The following is a 24,955-nucleotide window of genomic DNA, read 5'->3' on the forward strand; positions in this document are numbered from 1 at the left end:
TCCCCCAGCGGTGACCTGGGCCTTCTCCCCCAGGGGTGATCTGGGCCTTCTCCCCCAGCGGTGACCTGGGCCTTCTCCCCCAGGGGTGACCTGGGCCTTCTCCCCCAGCGGTGACCTGGGCCTTCTCCCCCAGTGGTGACCTGGGCCTTCTCCCCCAGCAGTGACCAGCCCTACTCCCCCAGCGGTGACCTGGGCCTTCTCCCCCAGCGGTGACCTGGGCCTTCTCCCCCAGCGGTGACCTGGCCTCTTCTCCCCCAGCGGGGACCTGGGTCTTCTCCCCCAGCGGTGACCTGGGCCTTCTCCCCCAGGGGGGACCTGGGCCTTCTCCCCCAGGGGTGACCTGGGCCTTCTCCCCCAGCGGTGACCTGGGCCTTCTCCCCCAGGGGTGACCTGGGCCTTCTCCCCCAGCGGTGACCTGGGCCTTCTCCCCCAGCAGTGACCTTCCCTACTCCCCCAGCGGTGACCTGGGCCTTCTCCCCCAGGGGGGTCCTGGGTCTTCTCCCCCAGCGGTGACCTGGGCCTTCTCCCCCAGGGGTGACCTGGGCCTTCTCCCCCAGCGGTGACCTGGGCCTTCTCCCCCAGGGGTGACCTGGGCCTTCTCCCCCAGCGGTGACCTGGGCCTTCTCCCCCAGCAGTGACCTTCCCTACTCCCCCAGCGGTGAAACATAGAAACATAGAAAATAGGTGCAGGAGTAGGCCATTCGGCCCTTCTAGCCTGCACCGCCATTCAATGAGTTCATGGCTGAACATTCAACTTCAGTACCCCATTCCTGCTTTCTCGCCATACCCCTTGATCCCCCTAGCAGTAAGGACCTCATCTAACTCCTTTTTGAATATATTTAGTGAATTGGCCTCAACAACTTTCTGTGGTAGAGAATTCCACAGGTTCACCACTCTCTGGGTGAAGAAGTTCCTCCGCATCTCGGTCCTAAATGGCTTACCCCTTATCCTTAGACTGTGACCCCTGGTTCTGGACTTCCCCAACATTGGGAACATTCTTCCTGCATCTAACCTGTCTAACCCCGTCAGAATTTTATATGTTTCTATGAGGTCCCCTCTCATTCTTCTGAACTCCAGTGAATACAAGCCCAGTTGATCCAGTCTTTCTTGATAGGTCAGTCCCGCCATCCCGGGAATCAGTCTGGTGAACCTTCGCTGCACTCCCTCAATAGCAAGAATGTCCTTCCTCAGGTTAGGAGACCAAAACTGTACACAATACTCCAGGTGTGGCCTCACCAATGCCCTGTACAACTGTAGCAACACCTCCCTGCCCCTGTACTCAAATCCCCTTGCTATGAAGGCCAACATGCCATTTGCTTTCTTAACCGCCTGCTGCACCTGCATGCCAACCTTCAATGACTGATGTACCATGACACCCAGGTCTCTTTGCACCTCCCCTTTTCCTAATCTGTCACCATTCAGATAATAGTCTGTCTCTCTGTTTTTACCACCAAAGTGGATAACCTCACATTTATCCACATTATACTTCATCTGCCATGCATTTGCCCACTCACCTAACCTATCCAAGTCGCTCTGCAGCCTCACAGCATCCTCCTCGCAGCTCACACTGCCACCCAACTTAGTGTCATCCGCAAATTTGGAGATACTACATTTAATCCCCTCATCTAAATCATTAATGTACAGTGTAAACAGCTGGGGCCCCAGCACAGAACCTTGCGGTACCCCACTAGTCACTGCCTGCCATTCTGAAAAGTACCCATTTACTCCTACTCTTTGCTTCCTGTCTGACAACCAGTTCTCAATCCATGTCAGTACACTACCCCCAATCCCATGTGCTCTAACTTTGCACATCAATCTCTTGTGTGGGACCTTGTCGAACGCCTTCTGAAAGTCCAAATATACCACATCAACTTGTTCTCCCTTATCCACTCTACTGGAAACATCCTCAAAAAATTCCAGAAGATTTGTCAAGCATGATTTCCCTTTCACAAATCCATGCTGACTTGGACCTATCATGTCACCTCTTTCCAAATGCACTGCTATGACATCCTTAATAATTGATTCCATCATTTTACCCACTACCGATGTCAGGCTGACCGGTCTATAATTCCCTGTTTTCTCTCTCCCTCCTTTTTTAAAAAGTGGGGTTACATTGGCTACCCTCCACTCCATAGGAACTGATCCAGAGTCAATGGAATGTTGGAAAATGACTGTCAACGCATCCACTATTTCCAAGGCCACCTCCTTAAGTACTCTGGGATGCAGTCCATCAGGCCCTGGGGATTTATCGGCCTTCAATCCCATCAATTTCCCCAACACAATTTCCCGGCTAATAAGGATTTCCCTCAGTTCCTCCTCCTTACTAGACCCCCCGACCCCTTTTATAACCGGAAGGTTGTTCGTGTCCTCCTTCGTGAATACCGAACCAAAGTACTTGTTCAATTGGTCCGCCATTTCTTTGTTCCCCGTTATGACTTCCCCTGATTCTGACTGCAGGGGACCTACGTTTGTCTTTACTAACCTTTTTCTCTTTACATATCTATAGAAACTTTTGCAATCCGTCTTAATGTTCCCTGCAAGCTTCTTCTCATACTCCATTTTCCTTGCCCTAATCAAACCCTTTGTCCTCCTCTGCTGAGTTCTAAATTTCTCCCAGTCCCCAGGTTCGCTGCTATTTCTGGCCAATTTGTATGCCACTTCCTTGGCTTTAATACTATCCATGATTTCCCTTGATAGCCACGGTTGAGCCACCTTCCCTTTTTTATTTCTATGCCAGACAGGAATGTACAATTGTTGTAGTTCATCCATGCGGTCTCTAAATGTCTGCCATTGCCCATCCACAGTCAACCCCTTAAGTATCATTCGCCAATCCATCTCAGCCAATTCACGCCTCATACCTTCAAAGTTAGCCTTCTTTAAGTTCTGGACCATGGTCTCTGAATTAACTGTTTCATTCTCCATCCTAATGCAGAATTCCACCATATTATGGTCACTCTTCCCCAAGGGGCCTCGCACAACGAGATTGCTAATTAATCCTTTCTCATTACATAACACCCAGTCTAAGATGGCCTCCCCCCTAGTTGGTTCCTCGACATATTGGTCTAAAAAACCATCCCTTATGCACTCCAGAAAATCCTCCTCCACCGTATTGCTTCCAGTTTGGTTAGCCCAATCTATGTGCATATTAAAGTCACCCATTATAACTGCTGCACCTTTATTGCACGCACCCCTAATTTCCTGTTTGATGCCCTCCCCAACATCACTACTACTGTTTGGAGGTCTGTACACAACTCCTGGGCCTTCTCCCCCAGCGGTGACCTGGGCCTTCTCCCCCAGGGGTGATCTGGGCCTTCTCCCCCAGCGGTGACCTGGGCCTTCTCCCCCAGGGGTGACCTGGGCCTTCTCCCCCAGCGGTGACCTGGGCCTTCTCCCCCAGGGGGGACCTGGGCCTTCTCCCCCAGGGGGGACCTGGGCCTTCTCCCCCAGGGGTGACCTGGGCCTTCTCCCCCAGCGGTGACCTGGGCCTTCTCCCCCAGGGGTGACCTGGGTCTTCTCCCCCAGCGGGGACCTGGGCCTTCTCCCCCAGCGGTGACCTGGGCCTTCTACCCCAGCGATGACCTGGGCCTTTCCCCCAGCGGGGACCTGGGTCTTCTCCCCCAGCGGGGACCTGGGCCTTCTCCCCCAGCGAGTTCTGGGTCTTCTCCCCCAGCGGGGACCTGGGCCTTCTCCCCCAGCGGTGACCTGGGCCTTCTCCCCCGGCAGTGACCTTCCCTACTCCCCCAGCGGTGACCTGGGCCTTCTCCCCCAGGGGGGACCTGGGCCTTCTCCCTCAGGGGGGACCTGGGTCTTCTCCCCCAGCGGTGACCTGGGCCTTCTCACCCAGCGGTGACCTGGGCCTTCTCCCCCAGGGGGGCTCTGGGCCTTCTCCCCCAGGGGGGACCTCGGCCTTCTCCCCCAGGGGGGACCTGGGCCTTCTCCCCCAGTGGTGACCTGGGCCTTCTCCCCCCAACGGTGACCTGGGCCTTCTCCCCCAGCGGTGACCTGTGCCTTCTCCCCCAGTGGTGACCTGGGCCTTCTCCCCCAGCAGTGACCTGGGCCTTCTCCCCCAGTGGGGACCTGTGCCTTCTCCCCCAGCGGTTACCTGGGCCTTCTCCCCCAGCGGATACCTGGGCCTTCTCCCCCAGGGGGGACCTGGGTCTTCTCCCCCAGTGGGGACCTGTGCCTTCTCCCCCAGCGGTTACCTGGGCCTTCTCCCCCAGCGGTGACCTGGGCCTTCTCCCCCAGTGGTGACCTGGGCCTTCTCCCCCAGCGGGGACCTGGGCCTTCTCCCCCAGCGGTGACCTGGGTCTTCTCCCCCAGCGGGGACCTGGGTCTTCTCCCCCAGGGGTGACCTGGGCCTTCTCCCCCAGCGGTGACCTGGGCCTTCTCCCCCAGTGGTGACCTGGGCCTTCTCCCCCAGCAGTGACCTGGGCCTTCTCCCCCAGTGGGGACCTGTGCCTTCTCCCCCAGCGGTGACCTGGGCCTTCTCCCCCAGTGGTGACCTGGGCCTTCTCCCCCAGCAGTGACCTGGGCCTTCTCCCCCAGTGGGGACCTGTGCCTTCTCCCCCAGCGGTTACCTGGGCCTTCTCCTCCAGCGGATACCTGGGCCTTCTCCCCCAGGGGGGACCTGGGTCTTCTCCCCCAGTGGTGACCTGGGTCTTCTCCCCCAGCGGTGACCTGGGCCTTCTCCCCCAGCGGATACCTGGGCCTTCTCCCCCAGGGGGGACCTGGGTCTTCTCCCCCAGTGGTGACCTGGGCCTTCTCCCCCAGCGGTGACCTGGGCCTTCTCCCCCAGCGGTGACCTGGGCCTTCTCCCCCAGCGGTGACCTTCCCTTCTCCCCCAGCCCGAGGTGAGCATAATGGCTGTGACCCCTCTGACCTCTCCTCCTTCCACTCTGGGCGATATTACGAAGGTTGAAAACCAGCGGATTTAGTGATGGAGAGGGTCAGAGGTCGAAAGCTCGGCTCAGCAGGGCAGCAAGTTCATGAGAAATTGGATGGTGTCGAGGATAGATCCCTCTCTGTGGCTTTCCTGTCTCCTGGTGGTAAATCACGGGCATTGACCGAATCGCTCGGTTGGGGAGAATGGAGATTAATGATACTATCGGGGACCAGGCGTTGGACACTGGCTGGCTGGGAGCGAGAGGGAATGTCAGCCGGGCCGTTTCACACACACGGGTACAATGAGAGGGTCAGAGAGAAAGGGAGAGTGAGACAGAGAGATCTAGAGCAAGAGAGAGAGAGACAGATGCAGAGGGGGACAGGGAGAGATGGAGAGAGATACAGTCTGATGTAGAAGGAAAGAATGATAGACAGAACTAGATCGTCATGGAAAGAGAGAGAGGGAGGGAGAGCGATAGAAATAGATATAAAGGACAAAGAGGGAGGGAAGGTACGAGAGAGATAGAGCGAGGGAACGAGAGAGGGAGAAAGATGGAGAAATGGAAGAAGAGAGGGACAGAAATGGACGGAGATACAGAAGGACAGAGAGAGATCTATGGTACGGGAGGGATGTGTCTCTGAGTACTCAGCACTGCCCCTCCGACAGTGCAACGCTCCCTCAGTACTGCCCCTCCGACAGTGCAGCACTCCCTCAGCACTGCCCCTCCGACAGTGCGGCACTCCCTTAGTATTGCCCCTCTGACAGCACAGTACGGCGCTCGCTCAGCACTGCCCCTCCGACAGTGCAACGCTCCCTCAGTACTGACCCTCCGACAGTGCGGCACTCCCTTAGTATTGCCCCTCTGACAGCACAGTACGGCGCTCGCTCAGTACTGCCCCTCCGACAGTGCGGCACTCCCTCAGTACTGCCCCTCCGACAGTGCGGCACTCCCTCAGTACTGCCCCTCCGACAGTGCGGCACTCCCTCAGTACCGCCCCTCCGACAGTGCGGCACTCCCTCAGTACCGCCCCTCCGACAGTGCGGCGCTCCCTCAGTACCGCCCCTCCGACAGTGCGGCGCTCCCTCAGCACTGCCCCTCTGACAGTGCGGCGCTCCCTCAGTACTGCCCCCCCGACAGTGCGGCGCTCCCTCAGTACTGCCCCTCCGACAGTGCAGTGCTCCCTCAGCACCGCCCCTCCGACAGTGCGGCGCTCCCTCAGTACTGCCCCTCCGACAGTGCAGCACTCCCTCAGTACTGCCCCTCCGACAGTGCAGCACACCCTCAGTACTGCCCCTCCGACAGTGCGGCACTCCCTCAGTACTGCCCCTCTGACAGTGTGGCGCTCCCTCAGTACCGCCCCTCCGACAGTGCAGCACTCCCTCAGTACTGCCCCTCCGACAGTGCAGCACACCCTCAGTACTGCCCCTCCGACAGTGCGGCACTCCCTCAGTACTGCCCCTCCGACAGTGCGGCACACCCTCAGCACCGCCCCTCCGACAGTGCGGCGCTCCCTCAGTACTGATCCACAAAATATCTGCGAGACATGGCACTGGAATGAAGAGAGAGTTTTAATTGCAACAAGGAAATCATCTCAACGAAAAAAATCGGCAAAAGCCAAACTCAGTGGCATAGCAAGATCCCTAGGGGGTGGGGGGGGGGGCGGGGCGGGGGGGTTACGGTGGGTCATGCCTCCGCCGTTCCAAGAAGCCGAACTCAAAGTGAATCAAGAGTCGAACGAAACAATGGCTGGAGAAAGGTTCCCCGCCCCTCCCAGCCTTCCTTTGCTCGAAACAAAACTGACAAACGATACCAAACAATGGCGGACGTGTGCCGCCTGTGTCCGCTCCCTCAGCGACTCCTGCGTATCCGCTGGAAGACCAGGTGCAGTCGGATCGCTGTCCGCTCGCAGATGGCCGGGAACGTTCTTAGGCAGGACTCGTCGTACCAGCGGTGCTGGCTCAAGATGCCGCAGTTCTCTGTCCGCCTGGTCGTCCTGTTGAAAGCGTTGTCCGGTTGACCAGCAGCCCAGAATCTGACGTGCGGAGAGAGAGAGAGAGAGAGAGAGAGAGAAACGGAAAAAGGAAAGGGATGTGAGCGCCCGCATGGAGAATCTTAAATTCTACTTGCCCGGGCAACTCCAGCCCTACCTTTTAAGATTCTACGTGCGGCCCGAATCCTCAGGAAGTTATGATTTAAATGGAGAGAGATTGCAAAGTGCTGCAGTACAGCGGGACCTGGGGGTTACTTGTGCATGAAACACAAAAGGATAGTATGCAGGTACAGCAAGTGATCAGGAAGGCCAATGGTATCTTGGCCTTTATTGCAAAGGGGATGGAGTATAAAAGCAGGGAAGTCTTGCTCCAGTTATACAGGGTATTGGTGAGGCCACACCTGGAGTACTGCGTGCAGTTTTGGTTTCCAGATTTACGAAAGGATACACTTGCTTTGGAGGCAGTTCAGAGAAGGTTCACTCGGTTGATTCTGGGGATGAGGGGGTTGACTGATGAGGAAAGGTCGAGGAGGTTGGGCCTCTACTCATTGGAACTCAGAAGAATGAGAGGTGATCTTATCGAAACGTATAAGATTATGAGGGGGGCTTGACAAGGTGGATGCAGAGAGGATGTTCCCACTGATGGGGGAGACTAGAACTAGGGGGCATGGTCTTAGAATAAGGGGCCGCCCATTTAAAACTAAGATGAGGAGGAATTTCTTCTCTCAGAGGGTTGTAAATCTGTGGAATTCGCTGCCTCAGAGAGCTGTGGAAGCCGGGACATTGAATATATTTAAGGTGGAGATAGACAGACAAAAAAATCAAAGAGCAAGTTATTATTTAAATGGAGAAAGATTGCAAAGTGCCGCAGTACAGCGGGACCTGGGGGTACTTTTGCATGAAACACAAAAGGTTAGTATGAAGGTACAACATGGAAACATAGAAAATAGGTGCAGGAGTAGGCCATTCGGCCCTTCGAGCCTGCACCACCATTCAATATGATCATGGCTGATCATTCACCTCAGTACCCCTTTCCTGCTTTCTCTCCATACCCCTCGATCCCTTTAGCCGTAAGGACCATATCTAACTCCTTTTTGAATACATCTAACGAACTGGCCTCAACAACTTTGTGGTAGCGAATTCCACAGATTCACAATTCTCTGAGTGAAGAAGCTTCTCGGTCCTAAATGGCTTACCCCATATCCTTAGACTGTGTCCCCTGGTTCTGGACTTTTACAACATCGGGAACATTCTTCCCGCATCTAACCTGTCCAATCCTGTCAGAATTTTATATGTTTCTATGAGAACCCCTCTCATTTTTATAAACTCCAGTGAATAAAGGCCCAATTGATCCAGTCTCTCCTCATATGTCAGTCCTGCCATCCCGGGAATCAGTCTGGTGAACCTTCGCTGCATTCCCTCAATCGCAAGAATGTCCTTCCTCAGATTAGGAGAACAAAACTGAACACAATACTCAAGGTGTGGTCACACCAAGGACCTGTACAACTGCAGTAAGACCTCCCTGCTCCTACACTCAAATCCTCTCGCTATGAAGGCCAACATACCATTTGCTTTCTTTACCGCCTGCTGTACCTGCATGTCAACTTTCAATGACTGATGTACCATGACACCCAGGTCTCGCTGCACCTCCCCTTTTCCTAATCTGTCACCATTCAGATAATATTCTGCCTTCCTGTTTTTGCCACCAAAGTGGATAACCTCACATTTATCCACATTATACTGCATCTGCCATGCATTTGCCCACTCACCTAACCTGTCCAAGTCACCCTGCAGCCTCCTAGCATCCTCCTCACAGCTCACACCGCCACCCAGCTCCTACACTCAAATCCTCTCGCTATGAAGGCCAACATACCATTTGCTTTCTTCACCACCTTTCTTCAACAACTTGTATTTATATAGCGCCTTTAATGTAGTGAAACGTCCCAAGCCACTTCACAGGAGTATTTTACGATAAAGATTTTGACACCAAGCCACGTAAGGAGAAATTAGCGCAGGTGACCAAAAGCTTGTTCAAAGAGGTCGGTTTTAAGGAGCGTCTTGAAGGAGGAAAGAGAGGCAGAGAGGCGGAGAGGTTTAGGGAGGGAGTTTCAGAGCTTGGGGCCCAGGCAACAGAAGGCACGGCCACCGATGGTGGAGCGATTATAATCAGGGATGGTCAGGAGGGCAGAATTAGAGGAGCACAGACATTGTGGGGCTGGAGGAGATTACAGAGATAGCGAGGGGTGTAGGGCTGGAGGAGGTTACAGAGATAGGGAGGGGTGTAGGCGCTGGAGGAGGTTACAGAGATGGGGAGGGATGTAGGGGCTGGAGGAGGTTACAGAGATAGGGAGGGAGCGAGGCCATAGAGGGATTTGAAAATAAGGATGAGAATTTTGAAATCGAGGCGTTGCTTAACTGGGAGCCAATGTCGATCAGCGAGCATGGGGGGTGAGCGGGACTCGGTGTGAGTTAGGACACGGGGCAGCGAGCACAGCGGTGATGGGTGAGCGGGACTTGGTGCGAGTTAGGACATGGGGGCAGCGAGCACAGGGGGTGATGGGTGAGCGGGACTCGGAGTGAGTTAGGACATGGGGGCAGCGAGCACAGGGGGTGATGGGTGAGCGGGACTCGGTGCGAGTTAGGACACTGGGGGCAGTGAGCACAGGGGGTGATGGGTGAGCGGGACTCGGTGCGAGTTAGGATACGTGGGCAGTGAGCACAGGGGGTGATGGGTGAGTGGGACTCGGTGCGAGTTAGGACACGGGGCAGCGAGCACAGGGGGTGATGGGTGAGCGGGACTCGGTGCGAGTTAGGACACGGGGGCAGTGAGCACAGGGGGTGATGGGTGAGCGGGACTCGGAGTGAGTTAGGACACGGGGGCAGCGAGCACAGGGGGTGATGGGTGAGCGGGACTCGGTGCGAGTTAGGACACGTGGGCAGCGAGCACAGGGGGTGATGGGTGAGCGGGACTCGGTGCGAGATAGGACATGGGGGCAGCGAGCACAGGGGGTGATGGGTGAGTGGGACTCGGTGTGAGTTAGGACACGGGGCAGCAAGCACAGGGAGTGGTGGGTGAGCGGGACTCGGTGCGAGTTAGGACATGGGGGCAGCGAGCACAGGGGGTGATGGGTGAGTGGGACTCGGTGCGAGTTAGGACACGGGGTCAGTGAGCACAGGGGGTGATGGGTGAGTGGGACTCGGTGCGAGTTAGGACACGGGGGGTAGCCGAGTTTTGGATCACCTCTAGTTTACGTCGGGTAGAACGAGGGAGGCCAACCAGGAGTGCATTGGAATAGTCAAGTCTGGAGGTAACAAAGGCATGGATGAGGGCTTCAGCAGCGGATGAGCTGTGGCAGGGGGCGGAGACGGGCGATGTTACGGAGGTGGGAACAGGCGGTTTTAGTTATCACCACATCCGCCGGCCCTCAGTCTATGCCCTGCGGTCTGAACCCTGTCCTTTTCCCCGACCCCACACACCATTACTCACGTTGTTCTGTCAATGACCTTTGTCCCATCCACCCAGATCCAGCTCCCTTCAGACACCACATCCGTCATCCCGATCCAATACGACTTCTCCTTCGCTTGCGCAGATAAGAAGTTCTGTGAAAGTGGAAAGCTCACGTGAGTGGGGCAACAGAGTAAAGGGGAAACACAAGGGGAAAGCAATGTGTGAGGAGGACACACAACATCTGCAAAAGGACATAGACAGGCTAAGTGAGTGGGCAAAAAATTGTCAGATGGAGTATAATGTTGGAAAGTGTGAGGTCATGCACTTTGGCAGAAAAAAATCAAAGAGCAAGTTATTATTTAAATGGAGAAAGATTGCAAAGTGCTGCAGTGCAGCGGGACCTGGGGGTTTACTTGTGCATGAAACACAAAAGGTTAGTATGCAGGTACAGCAAGTGATCAGGAAGGCCAATGGTATCTTGGCCTTTATTGCAAAGGGGATGGAGTATAAAAGCAGGGAAGTCTTGCTCCAGTTATACAGGGTATTGGTGAGGCCACACCTGGAGTACTGCGTGCAGTTTTGGTTTCCATATTTACGAAAGGATATACTTGCTTTGAAGGCAGTTCAGAGAAGGTTCACTCGGTTGATTCCAGAGGTGAGGAGGTTGACTTATGAGAAAAGGTTGAGGAGGTTGGGCCTCTGCTCATTGGAATTCAGAAGAATGAGAGGTGATCTTATCAAAATTTATAACATTATGAGGGGCTTGACAAGGTGGATGCAGAGAGGATGTTCCCACTGATGGGGGAGACTAGAACTAGGGGGCATGGTTTTAGAATAAGGGGCCGCCCATTTAAATCTGAGATGAGGAGAAATTTCTTCTCTGAGGGTTGTAAATCTGTGGAATTCGCTGCCTCAGAGAGCTGTGGAGGCTGGGTCATTGAATAAATTTAAGACAGAGATAGACAATTTCTCAACCGATAAGGGGATAAGAGGTTATGGGGAGCAGGCGGGGAAGTGGAGCTGAATCCATGATCGGATCAACCATGATCCGATTAAATGGCGGAGCAGGCTCGAGGGGCCGTATGGCCTACTCCTGCTCCTATTTCTTATGTTCTTGTGTCCTTATGTAAGAAATTCCTCCTCATCTCAGTTTTTGGGCCAGGGACTCCCAGGTGTCGGTGGGGATGTTGCACATTATCAGGGAGGCTTTGAGGGTGTCCCTGTAACGTTTCCTCTGTCCACCTTTGGCTCGTTTGCCGTGAAGGAGTTCCAAGTAGAGCGCTTGCTTTGGGAGTCTCTTGTGAACAATGTGGCCCGCCCAGTGGAGCTGATCGAGTGTGGTCACTGCTGGGGATGTTGCCCTGGTCGAGGACGCTAACGTTGGTGCGTCTGTCCTCCCAGGGGATTGGCAGGATCTTGCACAGACATCGTTGGTGGTATTTCTCCAGCGACTTAAGGTGTCTACTGTACATGGTCCATGTCTCTGGGTCCTTTTCGGAATGGGAGGCAGTGACTAATGGAGTGCCGCAGGGCTCAGTGCTGGGACCCCAGCTATTTACAATGTACATTAATGATTTGGATGAGGGAATTGAGTGTAATATCTCCAAGTTTGCAGATGACACTAAGCTAGGTGGCGGTGTGAGCTCTGAGGAGGATGTTAAAAGGCTGCAGGGTGACTTGGACAGGTTAGGTGAGTTGTCAAATGCATGGCAGATGCAGTATAATGTGGATAAATGTGAGGTTATCCACTTTGGAGACAATAACACGAAGGCAGAATGTTATCTGAATGGCGGCAGATTAGGAAAAGGGGAGGTGCAATGAGACCTGGGTGTCATGGTACATCAGTCATTGAAAGTTGGCATGCAGGTACAGCAGGTGGTGAAGAAGGCAAATGGTATGTTGGCCTTCATAGCGAGAGGATTTGGGTATAGGAGCAGGGAGGTCTTACTGCAGTTGTACAGGGCCTTGGTGAGGCCTCACCTGGAATATTGTGTTCAGTTTTGGTCTCTGAATCTGAGCAAGGACATTTTTGCTATTGAGGGAGTGCAGCGAAGGTTCACCAGACTGATTCCAGGGATGGCTGGACTGACATTTGAGGAGAGACTGGATCAACTGGGTCTTTATACACTGGAGTTTAGAAGGATGAGAGGGGATCTCATAGAAACGTATAAGATTCTGACGGGACTGGACAGGTTAGATGCAGGAAGAATGTTCCCGATGTTGGGGAAGTCCAGAACCAGGGGACACAATCTTAGGATAAGGGGTAGGCCATTTAGGACTGAGATGAGGAGAAACTTCTTCACTCAGAGAGTTGTTAACCTGTGGAATTCCCTGCCGCAGAGAGTTGTTGAGGCCAGTTCGTTGGATATATTCAAGAGGGAGTTAGATATGGCCCTTACGGCTAAAGGGATCGAGGGGTATGGAGAGAAGGCAGGAATGGGGTACTGAGGTGAATGATCAGCCATGAACTTATTGAATGGTGGTGCAGGCTCGAAGGGCTGAATGGCCTACTCCTGCACCTATTTTCTATTTTTCTACGTTTCTATACACGAGGGCGGGTATTACTACAGTCCTGTAGACCACGAGCTTGGTGCCAGATTTGAAGGCCAACCTTCTTCTCAAGTAGGCTGGATAGCCTGTTGTTGGCCGGCGCGGACACGATGGGACGAAATGGCCTCTGTCTATGCCATAATTTTCTGTGACTGTGCGAGGCCAGTTTGTGCCGATGGTTTTGCCTGTGCCTACCTGTACTTTGTCGTTGCCGATAACGACCAGCTGGGATTGTCTCCCCGCGCACGCCTCACGACTTTGCTCCCACGTCAGGCTGGTGTTCGTGAAGATATAGCAGCTGCTTAAGTGGAGGAACCAGCCCGGCTCACAGATCCTCGAGGGGCATTCTGATCCACAGAGAGAGAGGAGATGAAGCATAAACGTTCAGCGGGAAAGCTGAGCGAGCGTTCACCATCGTACATCTGCCCGTCCCCCACCGCACGCGTTGGTGATGGATCCAACTCACGAGCAAAGTCCCTGGATCTAACCTCGGCCCATGCTCAGTTAGTCTGTTCTCACGAGAGGTGGTACATCCAAACTCCTCACCACCCCCCAAACTGTGGGGACTCCTCACCCCCCCAAACTGTGGGGACTCCTCACCTCCCCCAAACTGTGGGTACCCTCACCCCCCAAACTGTGGGGTCTCCTCACCCCACCCCAAACTGTGGGACCCCTCACCCCGCAAACTGTGGGGACTCCTCACCCCCCAAACTGTGGGTACCCTCACCCCGCAAACTGTGGGACTCCTCACCCCCCAAACTGTGGGGACTCCTCACCCCACAAACTGTGGGTACCCTCACCCCCCAAACTGTGGGTCTCCTCACCCCCCAAACTGTGGGACCCCTCACCCCCCAAACTGTGGGGACTCCTCACCCCCCAAACTGTGGGTACCCTCACCCCCCAAACTGTGGGACTCCTCACCCCCCAAACTGTGGGTCTCCTCACCCCCCAAACTGTGGGACCCCTCACCCCCCAAACTGTGGGACTCCTCACCCCCCAAACTGTGGGACTCCTCACCCCCAAACTGTGGGACTCCTCACCCCCCAAACTGTGGGGACTCCTCACCCCCCAAACTGTGGGTACCCTCACCCCCCAAACTGTGGGGACTCCTCACCCCACCCCAAACTGTGGGACCCCTCACCCCCCAAACTGTGGGGACTCCTCACCCCCCAAATTGTGGGTACCCTCACCCCCCAAACTGTGGGTACCCTCACCCCCCAAACTGTGGGGACTCCTCACCCCACCCCAAACTGTGGGACCCCTCACCCCACAAACTGTGGGGACTCCTCACCCCACCCCAAACTGTGGGTCTCCTCACCCCACCCCAAAATGTGGGTCTCCTCACCCCACCCCAAACTGTGGGACCCCTCACCCCCCAAACTGTGGGGACTCCTCACCCCCCAAACTGTGGGACCCCTCACCCCCCAAACTGTGGGGTCTCCTCACCCCACCCCAAACTGTGGGACCCCTCAGCCCCCAAACTGTGGGGACTCCTCACCCCCCAAACTGTGTGTCTCCTCACCCCCCAAACTGTGGGACCCCTCACCCCCTAAACTGTGGGACCCCTCACCCCCTAAACTGTGGGACCCCTCACCCCCCAAACTGTGGGACCCCTCACCCCCCAAACTGTGGGACCCCTCACCCCCTAAACTGTGGGACCCCTCACCCCCCAAACTGTGGGACCCCTCACCCCCCAAACTGTGGGACCCCTCACCCCCTAAACTGTGGGACTCCTCACCCCCCAAACTGTGGGACCCCTCACCCCCCCAAACTGTGGGTCTCCTCACCCCCCAAACTGTGGGTCTCCTCACCACCCCCCAAACTGTGGGGTCTCCTCACCCCCCAAACTGTGGGAACCCTCACCCCCCAAACTGTGGGACCCCTCAACCCCCAAACTGCGGGTCTCCTCACCCCCCAAATTGTGGGTCTCCTCACCCCCCAAACTGTCTCACCCCCCAAACTGTGGGTCCCCTCACCCCCCAAACTGTTGGTCTCCTCACCCCCCCAAACTGTGGGACCCCTCACCCCCCAAACTGTGGGAACCCTCACCCCCCAAACTGTGGGACTCCTCACCCCCCGAACTGTGGGAACCCTCACCCCCCAAACTGTGGGACCCCTCACCCCCCAAACTGTGGGACCCCTCACCCCCCAAACTGTGGGACCCCTCACCCCCCAAACTGTGGGTCTCCTCACCCCCCAAACTGTGGGACCCCTCACCCCCCCAAACTGTGGGACTCCTCACACCCCCCAAACTGTGGGTCTCCTCACCCCCCAAACTGTGGGAACCCTCACCCCCCAAACTGTGGGTTCTCCTCACCCCCAAAACTGTGGGTCTCCTCACCCCCCCCAAACTGTGGGGACTCCTCACACCCCCCCCAAACTGTGGGGACCCCTCACCCCCCCAAACTGTGGGTCTCCTCACCCCCCAAACTGTGGGTCTCCTCACCCCCCAAACTGTGGGTCTCCTCACCTCCCCAAACTGTGGGACTCCTCACCTCCCCAAACTGTGGGACCCCTCACCCCCCAAACTGTGGGACTCCTCACCCCCCCAAACTGTGGGTCTCCTCACCCCACAAACTGTGGGGAATCCTCACCCCCCAAACTTTGGGTCTCCTCACCCCCCAAACTTTGGGACTCCTCACCCCCCCAAACTGTGGGGTCTCCTCACCCCCAAAACTGTGGGTCTCCTCACCCCCCAAACTGTGGGTCTCCTCACCACCCCCCAAACTGTGGGGTCTCCTCACCCCCCAAACTGTGGGGTCTCCTCACCCCCCAAACTGTGGGTTCTCCTCACCCCCAAAACTGTGGGTCTCCTCACCCCCCCCAAACTGTGGGGACTCCTCACACCCCCCCCAAACTGTGGGGACCCCTCACCCCCCCAAACTGTGGGTCTCCTCACCCCCCAAACTGTGGGTCTCCTCACCCCCCAAACTGTGGGTCTCCTCACCCCCCCAAACTGTGGGACTCCTCACCCCCCCCAAACTGTGGGTCTCCTCACCCCCCAAACTGTGGGGACTCCTCACCCCCCAAACTGTGGGAACCCTCACCCACCAAACTGTGGTCTCCTCACCCCCCCAAACTGTGGGGACCCTCACCCCCCAAACTGTGGGAACTCCTCAACCCCCCCCCCCCAAACTGTGGGGACTCCTCACCCCCCAAACTGTGGGAACTCCTCACCCCCCCCAAACTGTGGGAACCCTCACCCCCCAAACTGTGGGAACCCTCACCCCCCCAAACTGTGGGTCTCCTCACCCCCCCAAACTGTGGTCTCCTCACCCCCCAAACTGTGGGTCTCCTCACCCCCCAAACTGTGGGGACTCCTCACCCCCCAAACTGTGGTCTCCTCACCCCCCCCAAACTGTGGGTCTCCTCACCACCCCCCCCAAACTGTGGGGACATCTCACCCCCCCCAAACTGTGGGACCCCTCACCCCCCCCAAACTGTGGGATCCCTCACCCCCCCCAAACTGTGGGGACTCCTCACCCCCCAAACTGTGAGGACCCCTCACCCCCCCCAAACTGTGGGACCCCTCACTCCCCCAAACTATGGGACCCCTCACCCCCCAAACTGTGGGACTCCTCACCCCCCAAACTGTGGGACCCCTCACCCCCCAAACTGTGGGACTCCTCACCCCCCAAACTGTGGGGACCCCTCACCCCCCAAACTGTGGGTTCTCCTCACCCCCAAAACTGTGGTCTCCTCACCCCCCAAACTGTGGGGACTCCTCACCCCCCCAAACTGTGGGGTCTCCTCACCCCCCAAACTGTGGGTTCTCCTCACCCCCAAAACTGTGGTCTCCTCACCCCCCAAACTGTGGGGACTCCTCACCCCCCCAAACTGTGGGGTCTCCTCACCCCCCCAAACTGTGGGTCTCCTCACCCCCCAAACTGTGGGTCTCCTCACCCCCCCAAACTGTGGGACTCCTCACCCCCCCCCAAACTGTGGGTCTCCTCACCCCCCAAACTGTGGGTCTCCTCACCCCCCCAAACTGTGAGACTCCTCACCCCCCCCCCCAAACTGTGGGTCTCCTCACCCCCCAAACTGTGGGTTCTCCTCACCCCCAAAACTGTGGTCTCCTCACCCCCCAAACTGTGGGGACTCCTCACCCCCCCAAACTGTGGGGTCTCCTCACCCCCCAAACTGTGGGTTCTCCTCACCCCCAAAACTGTGGTCTCCTCACCCCCCAAACTGTGGGGACTCCTCACCCCCCCAAACTGTGGGGTCTCCTCACCCCCCCAAACTGTGGGTCTCCTCACCCCCCAAACTGTGGTCTCCTCACCCCCCAAACTGTGGGTTCTCCTCACCCCCAAAACTGTGGTCTCCTCACCCCCCAAACTGTGGGTTCTCCTCACCCCCAAAACTGTGGTCTCCTCACCCCCCAAACTGTGGGGACTCCTCACCCCCCCAAACTGTGGGGTCTCCTCACCCCCCCAAACTGTGGGTCTCCTCACCCCCCAAACTGTGGGTCTCCTCACCCCCCCAAACTGTGGGACTCCTCACCCCCCCCCAAACTGTGGGTCTCCTCACCCCCCAAACTGTGGGGACTCCTCACCCCCCCAAACTGTGGTCTCCTCACCCCCCAAACTGTGGGGACCCTCACCCCCCAAACTGTGGGAACTCCTCACCCCCCCCCCCAAACTGTGGGGACTCCTCACCCCCCAAACTGTGGGAACTCCTCACCCCCCCCAAACTGTGGGAACCCTCACCCCCCAAACTGTGGGGACCCTCACCCCCCCCAAATTGTGGGGACTCCTCACCCCCCCAAACTGTGGGAACCCTCACCCCCCAAACTGTGGTCTCCTCACCCCCCCAAACTGTGGTCTCCTCACCCCCCAAACTGTGGGGACTCCTCACCCCCCAAACTGTGGTCTCCTCACCCCCCCAAACTGTGGTCTCCTCACCCCCCAAACTGTGGGTCTCCTCACACCCCAAACTGTGGGGACTCCTCACCCCCCAAACTGTGGTCTCCTCACCCCCCCCAAACTGTGGGTCTCCTCACCACCCCCCCCAAACTGTGGGGACATCTCACCCCCCCCCCAAACTGTGGGACCCCTCACCCCCCCCCAAACTGTGGGATCCCTCACCCCCCCCCCCAAACTGTGGGGACTCCTCACTCCCCAAACTGTAAGGACCCCTCACCCCCCCCAAACTGTGGGACCCCTCACTTCCCCAAACTATGGGACCCCTCACCCCCCAAACTGTGGGACTCCTCACCCCCAAACTGTGGGGACCCCTCACCCCCCAAACTGTGGGACTCCTCACCCCCCAAACTGTGGGACCCCTCACCTCCCCCAAACTGTGGGGACTCCTCACCCCCCAAACTGTGGGACCCCTCACCCCCCAAACTGTGGGGAGTCCTCACCCCCCAAACTGTGGGGACTCCTCAGCCCCCAAACTGTGGGACCCCTCACCCCCCAAACTGTGGTCTCCTCACCCCCCAAACTGTGGGGACCCCTCACCCCCCAAACTGTGGGGACTCCTCACCCCCCAAACTGGGGGTCTCCTCACCCCCCCCCAAACTGTGGGAACCCTCACCCCCCAAATGTGGGGACTCCTCACCCCCCAAACTGTGGGGACTCCTCAGCCCCCAAACTGTGGGACCCCTCACCTCCCCCAAACTGTGGGGACTCCTCACCCCCCAAACTGTGGGACCCCTCACCCCCCAAACTGTGGGGACTCCTCACCCCCCAAACTGGGGGTCTCCTCACCCCCCAAACTGTGGGTCTCCTCACCCCCCAAATGTGGGGACTCCTCACCCCCCAAACTGTGGGGACTCCTCACCCCCCAAACTGTGGGGACTCTTCACCCCCCAAACTGTGGGACCCCTCACCACCCCCCCCCCAAACTGCAGGTAACTATGATATGCAATTTTGCTTCAACTAAGGGATGAATTACTAATTTCTGTTTGTTATATCCCTCAAATTGTGGCAACTCCTGCCCTCCCTGTGCCCCCGCACCGCGCCCCCCCCTCCCCCGAACAGCTCCCCTTCTACCAATGATGATCACGCTTATAAATCTACAAGTTATTTCAATGGGTAATAGTTAGCATCATAGAATGATACTACACTGCAGGGGGCTTGGGATGCGGTGTCCCTGGCAAGGCCGGCATTTATTGCCCATCCCTAATTGCCCCTTCAGAAGGTGGTGGTGAGCCGCCTTCTTGAACCGCTGCAGTCCGTGTGGTGAAGGTGCTCCCACAGTACTGTCAGGGAGGGAGTTCCAGGATTGTGACCCAGCGACGATGAAGGAATGGCCGATATAGTCCCCAGTCGGGATGGTGTGTGTGACTGGGAGGGGGAACGTGGAGGGGGTGGTGTTCCTATGCATCTGCTGCGCTCGTCCTTCGAGGCAGGTAGAGGTAACGGGTTTGGGAGGTGCTGCCGAAGAAGCCTTGGCCAGTTGCTGCAGTGCGTCTTGTAGATGGTACACACTGCAGCCATGGTGTGCCGGAGGTGGAGGGAGGGAGTGTTGGAGGCGGTGGCTAGCGTGTCGATCAAGCGGGCTGCTTTGTCCCGGATGGTGTCGAGCTCCTCGAGTGTTGTTGGAGCTGCAACTCATCCAGGCAAGTGGGGAGTATTCCATCATACTCCTGACTTGTGCCTTGTCGATGGTAGTAAGGCTTTGGGGAGGCAGGAGGTGAGACACTTGCCACAGAATATACTTGGAGTGGGGACATCGAATGTTCACTAGATTGATTCCTGGAATAGGAAGATTTTCCTCTGAGGAGAGATTCAGTAGTATGATCTTTACTCTCTGGAGTTTAGAAGAATGAGAGATGATCTCATTGAAAAATATAAGATTGTAAGAGGGTAGATTTTGAGAGGCTGTTTCCCCTGGTTGGAGAGTTGAGAAAGCGACGACATAGTCATAGGAACAGGAGGAGGCTATTCAGCTCCTCAAGCCTGTTCCGCAATTTTGGTCTCCTAATCTGAGGAAGGACATTCTTGCTATTGAGGGAGTGCAGCGAAGGTTCACCAGACTGATTCCAGGGATGGCAGGACTGTCATATGAGGAGAGACTGGATCAACTGGGCCTTTATACACTGGAGTTTAGAAGGATGAGAGGGGATCTCATAGAAACATATAAAATTTTGACGGGACGTGACAGGTTAGATGCAGGAAGAATGTTCCCGATGTTGGGGAAGTCCAGAACCAGGGGACACAGTCTTAGGATAAGGGGTAGGCCATTTAGGACTGAGATGAGTAGAAACTTCTTCACTCAGAGAGTTGTTAACCTGTGGAATTCCCTGCCACAGAGAGTTGTTGAGGCCAGTTGACTGGATATATTCAAGAGGGAGTTAGATGTGGCCCTAACGGCAAAAGGGATCAAGGGGTATGGAGAGAAAGCAGGAATGGGGTACTGAGGGAATGATCAGCCATGATCTTATCGAATGGTGGTGCAGGCTTGAAGGGCCGAATGGCCTACTCCTGCACCTATTTTCTATGTTTCATCGAGATCATGGCTGATCTGTGACCTAATTCCATGTCCCTTAATATCTTTGGCTGACAAAAAGCTATCAATCTCAGATTTAAAAATTAAAAATTGATCTCGCACCCATTGAAGTTTGCGGAAGAGAGTTCCACACTTTAATCAGGTAAACTTTAACAAGTGATCAGGAAGGCAAATAGAATGTTGGCCTTTATTGCAAGGGGGATGGAGTATAAAAGCAGGGAAGTCTTGCTCCAGTTATGAGGCCACACCTGGAGTACTGCGTGCAGTTTTGGTCTCCATATTTACAAAAGGATATACTTGCTTTGGAGGCAGTTCAGAGAAGGTTCACTCGGTTGATTCCGGAGATGAGGGGGTTGACTGATGAGGAAAGGTTGAGGAGGTTGGGCCTCTACTCATTGGAATTCAGAAGAATGAGAGGTGATCTTATCGAAACGTATCAGATTATGAGGGGGCTCGACAAGGTGGATGCAGAGAGGATGTTTCCATTGATGGGGGAGACTAAAACGAGGGGATATAGTCTCAGAATAAAGGGTCACCCATTTAAAACTGAGATGAGGAAAATTTCTTCTCAGAGGGTTGTAAATCTGTGGAATTCGCTGCCCCAGAGAGCTGTGGAGGCTGGGTCATTGAATGTATTTAAGGCGGAGATAGACAGAGTTTTGAGTGATAAGGGAGTAAAGGGGCAGGCAGGGAAGTGGAGCTGAGTCCATGATCAGATCAGCCATGATCTTATAGAATGGCGGAGCAGGCTCGAGGTGCCGAATGGCCGACTCCTGCTCCTATTTCTTATGTAATCAGCCTTTGTGTGCAGAAGTGTTTCCTAATTTCGCTCCTGCAAGGTCTGGCTCTAATTTTTAGATTACGCCACCTTGTCCCAGTCTCCCCAACCAGTGAAAATAGTTTCTCTCTGTCTGCTCTCTCTGTTCCCCTTAATATCTTGAAAACTTTGATCAGATCAGCCCTTAACATAGAAACATAGACAACAGAAGCAGTAGTAGGCCATTCGGCCCTTTCAGCCTGCACCACCATTCGATATGATCATGGCCTGATCCTCTGTCTCAACACCATATTCCCGCTTTCTCCCCATACCCCTTGATGCCTTTTGTGTCTAGAACTCTATCTATCTCCTTCTTAAATATATTCAGTGACTTGGCCTCCACAGCTTTCTGTAGTAGAGAATTCCACAGGTTCACCACCCTCTGAGTGAAGACATTTCTCCTCATCTCGGTCCTAAATTTCCTAACCCATATCCTGAGACTGTGTGACCCCTTGTTCTAGACTTCCCAGCCCCAGGAAACATCCTCCCCGCATCCAGTCTGTCCAACCCCGTCAGAATTTTATACGTTTCAATGAGATCCCCTCTCATTCTTCTAAACTCCAGTGAATACAGGCCTAGTCGACCCAATCTCTCCTCATACGACAGTCCTGCCATCCCAGGAATCAGCCTGGTGAACCTTCGCTGCACTCCCTCTACGGCATAAGAACATAAGAACATAAGAATTAGGAACAGGAGTAGGCCATCTAGCCCCTCGAGCCTGCTCCGCCATTCAACAAGATCATGGCTGTTCTAGCCGAGGACTCAGCTCCACTTACCCACCCGCTCCCCGTAACCCTTATTGGTTAAAAATCTATCTATCTGTGATTTGAATACATTCAATGAGCTAGCCTCAACTGCTTCCTTGGGCAGAGAATTCCACAGATTCACAACCCTCTGGGAGAAGAAATTTCTTTTCAACTCGGTTTTAAATTGGCTCCCCCGTATTTTGAGGCTGTACCCCCTAGTTCTAGTCTCCCCATCCAGTGGAAACAACTTCTCTGCCTCTATCTTGTCTATCCCTTCCATTATTTTAAATGTTTCTATAAGATCACCCCTCATCCTTCTGAACTCCAACGAGTAAAGACCCAGTCTACTCAATCTATCATCATAAGGTAACCCCCTCATCTCCGGAATCAGCCTAGTGAATCGTCTCTGTACCCCCTCCAAAGCTAGTATATCCTTCCTTAAGTAAGGTGACCAAAACTGCACGCAGTACTCCAGGTGCGGCCTCACCAATACCCTGTACAGTTGCAGCAGGACCTCCCTGCTTTTGTACTCCATCCCTCTTGCAATGAAGGCCAACATTCCATTCGCCTTCCTGATTACCTGCTGCACTTGCAAACTAACTTTTTGGGATTCATGCACAAGGACCCCCAGGTCCCTCTGCACCGCAGCATGTTGCAATTTCTCCCCATTCAAATAATATTCCCTTTTACTGTTTTTTTTTCCAAGTGGATGACCTCACACTTTCCGACATTGTATTCCATCTGCCAAACCTTAGCCCATTCGCTTAACCTATCTAAATCTCTTTGCAGCCTCTCTGTGTCCTCTACACAACCCGCTTTCCCACTAATCTTTGTGTCATCTGCAAATTTTGTTACACTACACTCTGTCCCCTCTTCCAGGTCATCTATGTATATTGTAAACAGTTGTGGTCCCAGCACCGATCCCTGTAGCACACCACTAACCACCGATTTCCAACCCGAAAAGGACCCATTTATCCCGACTCTCTGCTTTCTGTTAGCCAGCCAATTCTCGATCCATGCTAATACATTTCCTCTGACTCCGCGTACCTTTATCTTCTGCAGTAACCTTTTGTGTGGCACCTTATCGAATGCCTTTTGGAAATCTAAATACACCACATCCATCGGTACACCTCTATCCACCATGCTCATTATATCCTCAAAGAATTCCAGTAAATTAGTTCAACATGATTTCCCCTTCATGAATCCATGTTGCGTCTGCTTGATTTAACTATTCCTATCTAGATGTACCGTTATTTCTTCCTTAATGATAGCTTCAAGCATTTTCCCCACTACAGATGTTAAACTAACTGGCCTATAGTTACCTGCCTTTTGTCTGCCCCTTTTTTTAAACAGAGGTGTTACATTAGCTGCTTTCCAATCCGCTGGTACCTCCCCAGAGTCCAGAGAATTTTGGTAGATTATAATGAATGCATCTGCTATAACTTCCGCCATCTCTTTTAATACCCTGGGATGCATTTCATCAGGACCAGGGGACTTGTCTACCTTGAGTCCCATTAGCCTGTCCAGCACTACTCCCCTAGTGATAGTGATTTTCTCAAGGTCCTCCCTTCCCACATTCCCGTGACCAGCAATTTTCGCATGGTTTTTGTGTTTTCCACTGTGAAGACCGAAGCAAAATAATTGTTTAAGGTCTCAGCCATTTCCACATTTCCCATTATTAAATCCCCCTTCTCATCTTCTAAGGGACCAACATTTACTTTAGTCACTCTTTTCCGTTCTATATATCAGTAAAAGCTTTTACTATCTGTTTTTATGTTTTGCGCAAGTTTACTTTCGTAATCTATCTTTCCTTTCTTTATTGCTTTCTTAGTCATTCTTTGCTGTCGTTTAAAATTTTCCCAATCTTCTCGTTTCCCACTAACCTTGGCCATTTTATACGCATTGGTTTTTAATTTGATACTCTCCTTTATTTCCTTGATTATCCACGTCTGGTTGTCCCTTCTCTTACCGCCCTTCTTTTTCACTGGAATATATTTTTGTTGAGCACTATGAAAGAGCTCCTTAAAAGTCCTCCACTGTTCCTCAATTGTGCCACCATTTAGTCTGGGTTTCCAGTCTACTTTAGCCAACTCTGCCCTCATCCCACTGTAGTCCCCTTTGTTTAAGCATAGTACGCTCGTTTGAGACACTACTTCCTCACCCTCAATCTGTATTACAAATTCAACCATACTGTGATCACTCATTCCGAGAGGATCATTTACTCGGAGATCGTTTATTATTCCTGTCTCATTACACAGGACTAGATCTAAGATAGCTTGCTCCCTTGTAGGTTCTGTAACATACTGTTCTAAGAAACAATCCCGTATGCATTCTATGAATTCCTCCTCAAAGCTACCCCGTGCGATTTGATTTGACCAATCGATATGTAGGTTAAAATCCCCCATGATTACTGCCGTTCCTTTTTCACATGCCTCCATTATTCCCTTGATTATTGCCCGCCCCACCGTGAAGTTATTATTTGGGGGCCTATAAACTACGCCCACCAGTGACTTTTTCCCCTTACTATCTCTAATCTCCACCCACAATGATTCAACATTTTGTTCATTAGAGCCAATATCGTCTCTCACAACTGCCCTGATATCATCCTTTATTAACAGAGCTACCCCACCTCCTTTCCCTTCTTGTCTATCTTTCTGAATTGTCAGATACCCCTGTATGTTTAATTCCCAGTCTTGGCCCCCCTGCAACCACGTTTCTGTAATGGCCACCAAATCATACCCATTGTAATGATTTGTGCCATCAACTCATTTACTTTATTTCGAATGCTGCGTGCGTTTAGGTAGAGTGTTTTAATAATAGTTTTTAAACCATGATTTTTAGTTTTGACCCCTCCGACAGCCCCTTTATATTCATACATATTGTCCCTTCCTATCAACTTGTGGTTTACACTTACCCCAGTGCTACTCTGCTCTGTTGCCTCCTGCCTTTTGCATTCTTTCTTGGCAAGTATATCCTTTCTTAGGTAAGGAGACCAGAACTGCACACAATACTCCAGGTGCGGTCTCACCAAGGCCCTGTATAACTGGAGTAAGATATCCTTGCTCCTGT

General features: G+C 54.1%; 1 protein-coding gene across 3 annotated transcripts in view; it reads right to left on the reverse strand.

Moving 5' to 3' along the window:
* Positions 1–6,450: 6,450 nt before the first annotated feature.
* Positions 6,451–24,955, reverse strand: part of LOC139247683 (C-type lectin domain family 4 member E-like) — a 128,747-nt gene continuing 110,242 nt past the window's right edge. For all 3 annotated transcript variants that reach the window (XM_070871770.1, XM_070871768.1, XM_070871769.1), the window contains exons 5-7: positions 13,067–13,218; positions 10,361–10,473; positions 6,451–6,915 (exon numbers count right to left, since the gene is read on the reverse strand). In XM_070871770.1, coding sequence (XP_070727871.1) covers positions 6,732–6,915; positions 10,361–10,473; positions 13,067–13,218 — 449 coding nt within the window. In that variant the 3' untranslated portion in view covers positions 6,451–6,731. The remainder of the gene's footprint in view (positions 6,916–10,360; positions 10,474–13,066; positions 13,219–24,955) is intronic.

Source organism: Pristiophorus japonicus, unplaced genomic scaffold (assembly GCF_044704955.1).
Source record: "Pristiophorus japonicus isolate sPriJap1 unplaced genomic scaffold, sPriJap1.hap1 HAP1_SCAFFOLD_281, whole genome shotgun sequence".
Classification (NCBI taxonomy): domain Eukaryota; kingdom Metazoa; phylum Chordata; class Chondrichthyes; family Pristiophoridae; genus Pristiophorus; species Pristiophorus japonicus.